Source organism: Manihot esculenta, chromosome 6 (assembly GCF_001659605.2).
Source record: "Manihot esculenta cultivar AM560-2 chromosome 6, M.esculenta_v8, whole genome shotgun sequence".
Classification (NCBI taxonomy): Eukaryota; Viridiplantae; Streptophyta; class Magnoliopsida; order Malpighiales; family Euphorbiaceae; genus Manihot; species Manihot esculenta.
Window position 1 is genome coordinate 975080 of NC_035166.2, and position 12242 is coordinate 987321.

Here is a 12242-nt window from a genome sequence, read left to right on the forward strand (position 1 = left end):
ATGTCAGAAAATATAAAAAAAAAATTTTTTTCATAAAACAAACGAGAGGTCATATTAAAATAACCTCATGAGTACACATAAACATTACATATTATTAGACAATGATAAACCACAAAAATGTACATAATCAGTACGAAATCACATAATTTACTATTCATCAGAACTGAGAAATTTTATTTACTTTAACACATACATATTGCCTGGCTGAGTCTTTCTTCCTTTCTCAATGAAATCTTCTCTTTCTTAGCTTCAAATTGATCCAAAACCAATTTGTCCTTAGCTTTCTCAGCTTTCAACTTGTAAATTCTCTCCATAAGCACACGTTTGTTCTTGAAAACATTTCCTTTAACCTTCATGTACATTTCATGGTACATGTGTTTGTCAATCTTTTCAAGATCTCTGTACTTGCGAAGCAGCCGCCTCAAAACTCTCATTTTCTTCATCCACATGTGCTTTGAAGGTAACCTTGCCTCTCTTGTTCCCTTCCTCTTCCCATTGCCTGAGTGCCTCCCTCTCGCTTTCGCTTCCTTCACCTTCCTGCACCGACTTCTAGAATGGATTTTCTGTGGTTTTCTCATTATGAAACCGTCCTTTATCAGCTTTCTTATGTTCATCCCTGCATTTCCACGTCAAATATCATATTCATTCTGCTTCATTATTACTTCTTCATTTATTAGTATCTTATTATTACCGGATTTAGTTTTCTAATAACTTTATTTGATTTAATAAAAAAGTGAAATTGAATTTTAATGTTTCAATTTAGTTTGATTTGAAAATGAACCGGATAGTTGATGCAATTGAAATTTCAAGATTTTTTGAGATACTAAAATATGGTTTAATTTAAAATGTTGTGAACTATTATGCAAGGAAAATGAAAAACTTTATATTCTTATATTCAATGACTCAAGTTTAGAGCTGTTGAAAAATTGTGAAGATCAAATAAACAGAAGAAGGATTTATAGTTTACCACCTTACCCTTTGCAAAGTAAGACAGAAGGGTTTTCCCAGGAAAAACAAAATAAGAGAATAATACTTGAGAAAAGAAGCAAAGAGAGGAAATACATACTAGAATTGGCCAATGAAATTTCATTGGTCTCATTGGGATCAAGCCACAATTTTCCCTCTCCACACTTCAATATGGTGCCTGCTAGCCTTTTCTGCAGCCTCAGTGACACCATTGTAAATTCCTTTGTTTTCTAATCAAACACAGAAAGATACTTAGACAAAGTGTGCAAATAATGTTTATATATAGGACTTAAAGCTATGGTTCATTTGTCTGTGTGAGGCCAAAGATGGAAATAGAAATATTACTTGGGAATCAAGTTTTTGAATTTCTTGTTTGACTTTTCTTACATTTTCCACATTGACAAGGAACCTGTTTGCCGCTTCTTTTCTTGGGGACAAAGTCTGGACCAGGAGTAGAATGATGTGGATTTTTTTTTTGTACTCGCTTATTTTAAATTAAAAAAATTAATTATTTAATCTTATTTATTAATTAATTTTTTTATTTTAAAAATATATTAAAATGTTTCTAATTTTTTTAAAAAATTATTAATTAGTTTTTTTTAATTTTTTTCATTATTTATAAAAAATTTAAAATATTTCTGATATAAAAAGATTAATTAATGAATTTTTTAAAAAATTGATAATTAACTAATAAATTTTTTAAAATGAATTAAATAATAAAATATTTAATAGAAACACTAATTAATTAATTTTTAAAAATATTAGAAATTCTTTAATATAATTTTTAAAATAAAGAGACCTGAATTTTTTAATATCATAAAAATTAAGAGTTTCACTTTTTAAATATAAAAATCAATCAATGTTTTGAGTTTATATAAAGAAATGAAATGAGTATTTTTTTTATATAATTAAATAATTCTTACTTTTATTGTATCATATGATGTCTATTATAATTATTTGAATTATAATAAAAAATTCAATCAAAATAAAAATAAATAAATAAATAAACCTTAAAAAAAAAGCACACAGGATAAGAAATACTTATAGTTGAACCGAATTGAAGCTTGGGTTTAATTAGTTTGAATTAAAAAAGTTCAGTTGGATTTATCAGTTTGGCCCTATTTCATTTATCCTTTTTAATTTATAAATTTTTATTTTGCCAACCTTTTATAAACTTCATAAATTACACCTTGAGTTAACAAAAATAACTCAGTTCAGAATTTTTTTATTAAAATAATCAAATCAAATATCAAACTCTTGAAAAGAAAAAGTTAATCAAATCAAATATAACCAATTGAATAGTAATAATAATAATAATTCAAAAGAAAATATACACATTAACATTTTTTTGTTAATTTTTAAAAAATAAAAATCTTTATACTATTTGTATTTTTACTCTATAAATTTATTAAAAATGCATTTTTATGAAAAATTATTAATAAAAAAGTAGTAGCATTTTTATGAAATATAAAAAGTACTAACACTTTGAAACATAAAAATAATAAATAAAAGAATAAAGTATTATTTTTAATATTATTATTATTAATAATTTACTATAATTATATTATATTAATTAAAAAAAGTATTTATATATTTAAAAATCAACAATATATTGTTTATAAAATGATTAATTTAAAAAAATAAATCACTCACATAAATTGGTAAGTTCATCTGTGTAAATGTGAGAGAGAAAAAAATTCTACTTTCCAATTCCAATTTTAAAAAAATATATATATAATTTTCATAAAGTTTAATTTATTTTCTTAACAAAGTAAGTTCATTTTCAATTAGGTAACAATAAGATCTCCCATAAAATAAGAATTAAACTAACTTTTGCAGGGAAGGAATTGACGCCCATGTGGGTCCATTGAAATCCAAAATTTTTTTTTGAATAAATAAAAGATTCTTGAAAAAAAAAATCACTATTTAGTTCACTAGTTAGTTGATTAATTTTTAAAAATATATTAAAACATATTTTAAGTATTAAAAAATTTACTAATTAATTTTTTTTAAATTTTAATAATTAAATATTAAAAAAATTTAAAATATTATCAATTAGAGAGACTAATTAATTTAATTTTTATAAAATTAAGGAATTAACTAATAAATTTTATTCATACTATAAACACTAAATTTGTTTATATAGTAGAATACTTAATATCTAAAGTTAATAAAAAACTGATTAGTAGATTTTTTAATATTTCATGGAAGTTTTAATAAGTTTTTTAAATCAATAAATTAACTAATGGGTTTGAGGGACTAAATGATTATTTTCACTCTGAAAAAACCTAAACCAGTTATACGCATGCAAGTGTGCAGAAAGCCAAAGGTGGCAATCTTGAAAGCTCATGAAAGAAGGATATATAAACTGACCAAAATGAGACCAGCGGTTCTATTAACAGGAGAGAAATTACTTCATCTCTTGGCTGACAAACAGTAAGAAAACAAGACAAAGAGGTGAAGTGTATATATATGTTTTTTTTTTTCCTCTTTTTACAGTTGGCTTTGACTAATATTCAAATTTGATACCTCTTGAGTATGAAAATCACTCTAATATCAATGAGTTAAATCCCGTTAATTATATATTTGGTTATTAATCTTTAATTAGATACTTTCAATTCAATTAAATGTATAGAATAAAAATCTATAATTTTTTAGAAATAAATTTCGAAAGAACTACAATAAAAAAAAATAGTTAAAAAAAGAACAATACTATAAAGGCATGAGAGAAAGGGGTACCGATTGATGAACTTGAGATTTAGAGGCATGGGATTTGGACACTTAGATAATTGGTTTGATTTAATGAAAAAATCAATAAATTGGGATTAGTTTAAAAGAGAGTAAATATTGATAGCAAATGAGAATGATTGGGTTAGGTATTATATTTGAAGAGGTTAAATTTTTTTAGAAATGTAAAATGGTGGTTTTTGTGTGGTCCATCAGTATATATCCACCTTTTCATGCTTGCTAAGGATATATATACACTATTGGTCGCTCTGACCAGCAACACTTTCTCATATTGGACAGAGATCGTGTGCATTTGGCCAATAAATGAGAAACCAACTTGGTTATATTGTGTTTATTTTATACATCACATAAGTTTAATTCATCACACACACATTTATGGTTTCAGAGATATACTGAGGAGATGATCGATCTGCAAGAGATCGACATTCAACCCTAATTTTTTTCAAGTCCTAACCGATTGGGTTTATATCATGGTGGAACATGCTCAATTAAAAGTCGGTTGGACCGGGAACACTTATCTTAATAGGAGTCTATACTTCACATGTTATCACTAATTAAGTGCAATACAAAAAGAAACTGAGCTTACAAATTACAACATAATACTTTCATTATCTCAGACCTCTGCTTCTCAAGCCATGGCAGATCAAAACCTGGAATCATTGTTTGAGGCTAGCTCAACAATGGCACCTTACTCGTCCATGTCACTAATCTCAGTTCCAACTTTACTTCCTTGCCCGTACCTAACAAAAATGGTAGCTAATAGTCTGGGTTTTCTTGATCTATAAGGGAATTTAGCTGATGTTCTTGGATTCAACACTATTAAGTGATACATGGCAATTTTATTCCCTTCATCTTTATGTTATATACTAATTAAACTTCATTGGCAAATCAATTGGTTTTCGAGGAAAAGAATAAGAAGGGTACATTCAGCGACGGATCTAAAAATTTAGGTAGAGTCTAATTTTATTTTTTCAATGGAGTCTTATTTTTAGTTATTTTTTAAAAAAATTTATCTAAATTTTTTATCTATATAAATACTAAAGTTAAAGTTCTGAAGAAGTTTCAAAGTAATTCTAAAAAAATTCATATTTACAAAATTTTGCAAGTTGAATTAATTTGCCCACTTTAAAGTTTTTTTAAATTTAAATAATTTAACTTTACTGTATGAATACTATTTGATTTTATATATATTTAAGATTTTTTTAAAAAATAAATAATATGAGTCGTAACCTATTAAACTCATTTTTCTCTAAATTTATTTTTTTTAAAATTTAAATTGTTTATAAAAGCTATTAAATAGTTTAATCACAACTCATAAAACTCTTTTTTTTTCCTAAAACTTTAAATTTTATTTATAAAAATTTAAATAATTTAATATATAATTTCAAATCATATAAATAAAAGTAAATTAAAAAACAACCACTTTTATTATATAAAAATAAATTAAATAATAAGTGAATGACTTATCTTATAAATATTTAAAAAAAATAATTAAAACACCTGAAATATAAAGCTTAAAAAATAAAAGCAAATTTTATAGTCTCTGTACAAATAATATTTGAGACAGTGATTTTATATATGAGATCATTATTATCAAGTTTCAGAATTTTTATAAAATTTATTAATTTATTTCTATATTAAAATTACTTAGTAAATTTATATTTTATAAAATTAAATTATTTAATAATTCGTCAAAGACCTTTAGATAATTTATTTTACTCTTAATTATATTTAAATTTAAATATTAAATAATATGTATAGTTAAAATTATATTATTTAAATAATATAAATATTCAAGATAATTAATACTTGTTTTGATAAAAAATTAAAAAAATTGATTCTATAAAATAAAAAAAATATTTTAATTATATAATTTTCAAATTGCAAATAACTAATTAATAAATTTTTAAAAAACTTAAGAATTTAATAGTGATTTTTACTTATTTATTGAGAATTAAAAGAAAAAATATCCAAATAGTTCTAAAAATTTTGAAAATTTCAGGGATTCATAACCTCCTTAGCTCTCACGTGGCTCCGCCACTGGACGCATCTCATATTCTATTGATGTTCAAAGGATTTTCTTGCATTAAATAAATTTATTTCTAGATCCACTAATTTATTGCTTGTGTTATCATTCCAACAAAGCATAGTGTTCTTTCACTCTTAGAGATTAGAGAGAGAGTTTTCTCTATTCCAGTGTTTTCCTTCTTTGTTGTTACGGCAAGCCATGGTTACTATAAAGGAGCTCTCATGCTTGCCTGCTTGGGTTGTTTCCAGGTGGATTCGGTTTTTGCTTTTCTAGATCGATGTTTATCAAGGTCGGTAAGGAGGACAACGTCGATTGTGAAGCAATCTCCCCATTTGTTGGTTTGATCAACTAGAGAACGATATTTATGGCCCTAGCAGTGGTGGCTTAACCCAATCGCGAAGGTTTCAGACTCCCTTTCTCTTAGTGTCTCGTTTATCACCGTCTGCTCCAAATCCAGTGTTGCATACAATTGAATGTTGCTTCTCTCTTCTTCTGGAAGGCTCTAGTTCTGCTTCTTTATTGTTGTTGACTCTTCCGTCCTTCAAGTTATTGTTAGGGCTTTGACTGCTGTTGTGAGGGTCAATGTTGTATGTTAATCTTTCTGTGGGCAGCGGTTATTTGAGCTTTTTCCAGTGAGGAAGAACGGTAATTTGCTGATACTCTTTCTGGGTCTGAAAATCGGATCACATGTGGTTATGGGTCTTTAGGAGTTTGTTGTATATGGCTTTTGCCCTGATTCTTTATGTTGCAATAGAGCTTTGAGATTTCAATCAATGAAATATTTACCTTTGAAGGGGGAAAAAAAAGAGACAAAGCAGATTTCTTTTCTGAGATGGTCTTTTTCTTCTTTTTCAGCTTTCCCCTTTAAAATCCTGTTTTGAGTATATATGTACGACCAAAAAGTTGCCACACCTTATTTGGGGTGAAACTAGAGAAACATTTTTCAAAAAAAAAGAGAAGTAGAAGAAACTACAGAAACATGAAGTTCTCAGTTCAACAAAAAAACATCAGAAAATGCCAATCAATTAGAGCATGTCAACCAGAAGAATAGACTCCATGGATCTTCATAACCAGGCTCCTGCTGGATCACAGCTTCACAATGCAAATAACATGATTCCAAGCTGGAAGTAGACTTATATATTTACACTAAAGTTAATTCTTTGCATACAGAACATATTTCACAAGAGGGAAGCAGAAGCTGACCACAAATAACCCACAAAATTCAGTTACTGCTGCACTTGCACTGCCATCCTTGTACTTGAAGGGCACAATTTAGAAAAATCACGCTCGAACATATCAGTGAATGGTTGCCTTCATATGGAACTCATCCTTTTGTACGGACGAGTTCCAAAGGTAAAGTTTCCATTGCCAGCTGAAAATTGAAAAGACATTTAGATGTAAAAATAGCTTGCTTCTATAGTGAAATTTTAAAATAATGCTTACCCAGAGTCTTGGAGTTCTTGGATCAGATTTTGTATGCAACTTGGACAGTTCTGATTGAAAGCTGATAACAATGGACACTTTGAACTCAATTGAAAATGGACTGAAAGACAAAGAAAAGGAAATTATTAAGGCGTCTAAATGAAATTATAATCATGAGAAGCTGCAGAGCTAAACAAAGGATGTTAGCCACGCATTAAATGGTAGGTGAGATAGCGCTTAAAATCTACTTGAACTGACCAAAATGGTAAATATAATTTGAGTAGTAGCTGAACGCTTCAGCAAAGTACTGATTTTAATCTAATCAAGGGTCCTTTTGCTTGTCACCTTCATGCATTCACCAGAATAACTTGATCAAACAAGAATACAAAGCTCACCCAGCTAAGACAGTTGGACAAGTCAAAAGACGGGGCAGGATAACATAGATGGGCAAAGTCATACTGCGACAGACATCTCCATCAGCTATCTGATAAATGTAAAAGGAAAAAGGTAAGAATGAACATCATTTCAGTTAAAAATAATTTGAGATGTGAATGTGTCATGCCTGTGTGGTTTGAATCAAAGAGGTTTCAGTCACAATTTTCTCTCCAAGGAGAATCGACTCTACTCGAAGCAAGTGAATGTCAATAGAGCAAATGGGAACTGCAGATCTTTCTACGGTTAGCTCTCCACTAATAGGATCCAACAATGAACATTGAGTGGATATCCTTCCAGTCACCAGAAAACCACCTGTTCAACCAAAAAGTCCAAAACCACACAGTTAACAAATCTTTGAACAATATGAAGCTACATATATACAACAACTAATGCATGCAGCTGGAATTCATATCCTCCAAATCATACATGAACAAACAGACATGTGCGTACTGCATATATATTTATATTATATGACAAAAGAGCTAGAGATGAAATTAACAGCTCACAAACTTATATTAATTATATTAATGAATGAGAAAGAAGAGAATAAGGACAGACAATAAGAAGCAGACCTGACTTTAATTCAGGAAGCAGTGGATGTCTCTGAGTGTCCTGGGTAATGTAAAAGATAGCCATCTCAGAAGAAACTGATCGCTCAAGAAGATCAGCTGAAAATATGAGAGCAACAGCAAGGAAGAAGATATTTAGTTCAATTATTGGAGACAAAAAAACAGTGGCAAATAATACATAGAACACCACAATCTCACCTTTATCACTTTCAACTATAAATTCCATGGTTGTAGACAATGATTTATGCAGGTACCCCCTCGATATATCTACAGTCACCAAATACTATTGAAAGATCTCATTAATCATCCAAGTTATAAAAGAAACTTTTGTTTTTTAAAAAAATGGTGAAAGAAAAGAGATGATATTAAAAGGGAGGAAAAAAATAGAAAACATAAAAACAATGAGATAATGAAAAATATCAAACAAATATATTGTCACTTTTATAAGTAAATATTCACCTGGATGCTAATGTCTGTTCCATGGAAAGTCTCGTAAAACCTTTCTAAGCTTTCTTCTCCAGGTTGTTTCAGAATTACAGAAAATGGTATCTGCCACAAGAAGCAAAGACTTTATAAAATCGCAAAGAAAACAAATTGCATATTGGCTGGTAAAATAAAGAAAAACATAGAAGCTGCATGAGGAAATTAGTGTCTACAATGATCTAATAACTAGCAAGAAGATAATTCCCACAAGAGAAACCAAATGACTTGAGAGTAATAACGACATAATAGGCATTCAATCACCATCACAAGAAAAAATTTTGCTTGAACTTGATAATATCATTCAAATTTAATTTACTGTAAATTATATCTACCTCTGAAGTACCTGAATCAATCTTGCCTGAAGATCTAATCTCGAAGCTCTTATTCCTATTACCAAGTGAAAAAACAATTCACTTTTATGGATATAGGTAAGAGCCATACATATAAATTTTTTGACAAATATTACTTAAAATCAAAGGTAATGAAAACTAAATGAAGCATGCTAATTACTCCCTCCATCCTAAAAAATAGGTTTACTTTTCTTTTTAATCTGTCAGAAGTTATAGATCACTTTTCTTTTTGCTATGACAATTTATTTATTAGCTTTCTAATATAACTTTATTTAATAAGCATTAAAAAATAAAATTTATTAGTTCTTAGAATGATTTAGTAATGGAACAATAAGTGGAGGGTGTATTAAGAAAAATAATATAAAATTTATTATTTTAACTATCATAACTATATTCTCTTAATCCACGTAAAAATAACTATAGAGGCTCTTTGTGGGACAGAGAGAATATTATTTATCTCGGTGCATTTTGCATATTGCAAAGAAACTTTTCCCGTTCAAGTATAATTGTAGAATCAATTCCAAAACATGATACCATCTATGATTTGCTAAAGAAGACAGTTTGTGGTTTGCTTTAAGTGCGTGTGCTTATGTTGAATTTTTATGCATTTTGGTGGTATTATTTTCTCTGTACTCTTATAAGCACATAAACTATTTTAATCTAATTCAGCTGGCTATCTGATATCAATTAATAGCTTGACAAGACTCGTTATCATCAACATTGTGTGTTTGTGTGGGTTCATTTTTTTTTTTCACATAAACCTCATTTTGTTCTATATTGAATAAATGTTAGCAGATTATCTTATTAAGTATAGTTTTTGGGTGGCAGTGTCCTTTATTTTTCCTCCTCTTCTTCTTGCTTTACACAATTGATCACAGAACTGTCAACTAATTTCTCTTCTTAAAATTACCATCTGCAAAAGGACACCAAGTGCTACCCAATTCCAATATTGAAGAAAATAATTCCCTTTTGTGTGCATGCGCGCAGATGTTTACTATTTTTGGTTTAAGGGCTGGGAAGAGGAATTCAAAGTATTTTTGCAATTAAATAAACATCCAAAATAGAACTTACACAATGGTTATGGGCTTTATAACACCATAAAAGGATTCAATAACTCCTGCAGATCCTCCCCGAATCTGCAAACATTTTAACATCGAAAAGTTGAGGCACAAATCAGTACCAAAAGTAAAGGCAGCCAAATTGAATCGACAATCTAAACAAAAAAAAATCCATCCATTCCAAGAAAGTTTTACAGCTAAAATAATCTTTTGAATTGAAATTTTGCTTCTCATTCTGTCAGAAACCAAACAGAGGACTGAATTGAAAACCTGCATGTTAACAGATCCATTGATGGTGAGGCGAATTCCATAGTGAGAAAGTGAAGATGGAGACTTGATGACAATTTTGCCTTGAAGAGGTTCCTGAAAGTGTACAGAACGATGTCGTTTTTAACTGTAGATCTGTGCATACATGTTTGTGTATGGAGAAAAAGAGAACATACAGAGGAGCGATAGATTCGGTTGGATCGAGAAAGCTTGAGGTCTATCGTTGACATTAGGAGAACGCCAAGCTACTGAATCAAGGAGAATATGTCTAGAGAGTCGCGAGAGGGGATGAAACGGAAACCAATCCTTGTGCTTTTTAGTTTCCAGCGTACTATGCCATCAGGTGTGCATCGGTCGGTTCGGTTCGGTACCGAATCGAACCGGCCAAAACCGATTTAATTGATTTTTTTAAATTATAGACCGAATCGAACCAAATAAAATAGAAAACTGAACCGAATCGAACCGAAGTGATTCGGTTCAATTCGGTTCGAAATCGGTTTTGACCTTTTCTCTTATTTTATTGAATTATAATATAATTTGGACCTAATAAAAATTGATTTTAACCTAATATATTTAATTAATCATAAAATCCAATTAATTAATCATAAAATCTAAATTAATAAACAACTTCTAACCTAATATACTTAATCAAATATAATGGTTAAATTATAAAATAATTCAAACAATATTAAAATTATAATTTACCACGATTGTAAGGGAAAAATGCGAGCGACGGCCATCAGAAAGAGACGCGAGTCATGAGCGACGCCTGTGAGAGAGAGACTCGAGCCATAAATAATGGCCGTGAGAGAGAGAGGCGAAGGAGAAAAGAGACTCTGACTTTGGCGAGTAGGTGGATGGGTGGCTGTGGGACTGGGGACTGAGTGGTGGGTATTTTTTCAATTTATTTAGATTTATTTATTACTAAATAAAGTCTTGTGTTTTATTTATGTTTAATAATAATTTAAAAATATATTTTTAAATAAAAAAATTGAAGCAAACATTTTTGAAAGGCTATATAATATAGAAATAAATTTAATTTTTTAAAAAAAATACAAAGAAAAATTACTATTCAGTTTTTATTAGTTAATTTTTATTTTAAAAATAAATTAAAATATTTTTGCTATTTTAAAAAATTTATTAATAAATTATTTTATTATAAAAAAAATTAAAAGATTAAAAAGATTAATTAATAAATTTTTTATAAATATAAAAATTAATTAATTTTTTTAAATTATAAAAATAAAATAATAAAATATTTAATAATTAAATGAAAAGACTAATAAAATTTTTAATTATCCTGAGCGTTTTGATATTTTTTCAAAATTAAAAGTTAATTAATAAAATTTTCAATGACATAAAAATATATAGTAATTTTCTCCATTTTAAAAGAGCACCACATGGCATTAGGGTGAGTAATATTCGATTAAAATCGAAATAATCCAAGGAACTGATTTGATTTAATAATTTTTAAATATATATATATAAATAAAATAAATAAAAATTATGAAAAAAAACGTAAAAATATGAAACTAGTTAATTATATTGTTTCAAACTGCAATTGCACCCTTGATGGATAATCGACTTTTATTAACTGTTCTTGTTAGTAGTTAATATATTTTTATTGATAATTAACTTAAAAATGATGTTTGATTCTCGGTTATTGTGGAATTAGACGTTTATCCTAATTATTAGAATTTGTTATTATTTAATAATTTTATTTTTTATTATAAATCTCTTATTTCAGAGATAATTTATATTTCTATTAACTTTATTTATAGGTCTGCTAATGATATAATTCATGCGCTTATTCGAATTAGCTATGATATTTTGAATCTGGTTAAAATTTTTTTTTTATATTCTGATTATATTTCTGAGTTGGTCTTTGTTAAATTTTAATGAAATTTACGTTTTT

At 28.1% G+C, this 12242-nt stretch overlaps 2 protein-coding genes across 3 annotated transcripts; both read right to left on the reverse strand.

Annotated features, from left to right (window-relative positions):
• Positions 1–15: 15 nt before the first annotated feature.
• LOC110616635 (60S ribosomal protein L19-1) lies at positions 16–1222 on the reverse strand. The gene is made up of 2 exons (XM_021759069.2): positions 1067–1222; positions 16–616 (listed from the first exon to the last, which is right to left on the reverse strand). The coding sequence occupies exons 1-2, from the start codon at positions 1176–1178 to the stop codon at positions 183–185; spliced, it is 546 nt and encodes a 181-aa protein (XP_021614761.1). The 5' UTR covers positions 1179–1222; the 3' UTR covers positions 16–182.
• A 5513-nt stretch (positions 1223–6735) lies between these two features.
• Positions 6736–10658, reverse strand: LOC110616634 (vacuolar protein sorting-associated protein 26C). Of its 2 annotated transcripts, none has more exons than XR_002488236.2 (11): positions 10504–10658; positions 10331–10423; positions 10074–10138; positions 8985–9039; positions 8629–8718; positions 8368–8452; positions 8173–8268; positions 7728–7912; positions 7424–7649; positions 7187–7286; positions 6736–7115 (listed from the first exon to the last, which is right to left on the reverse strand). XR_002488236.2 is itself a non-coding variant. In XM_021759068.2 (11 exons), exons 1-11 carry the CDS (start codon positions 10555–10557, stop codon positions 7068–7070), a joined length of 960 nt encoding a protein of 319 aa, XP_021614760.1. In that variant the 5' UTR covers positions 10558–10658; the 3' UTR covers positions 6736–7067. The 2 variants fall into 2 exon arrangements, 1 of the variants encoding a protein (XP_021614760.1); XM_021759068.2 differs by having other exon boundaries at positions 7561–7649.
• Positions 10659–12242: the final 1584 nt, after the last annotated feature.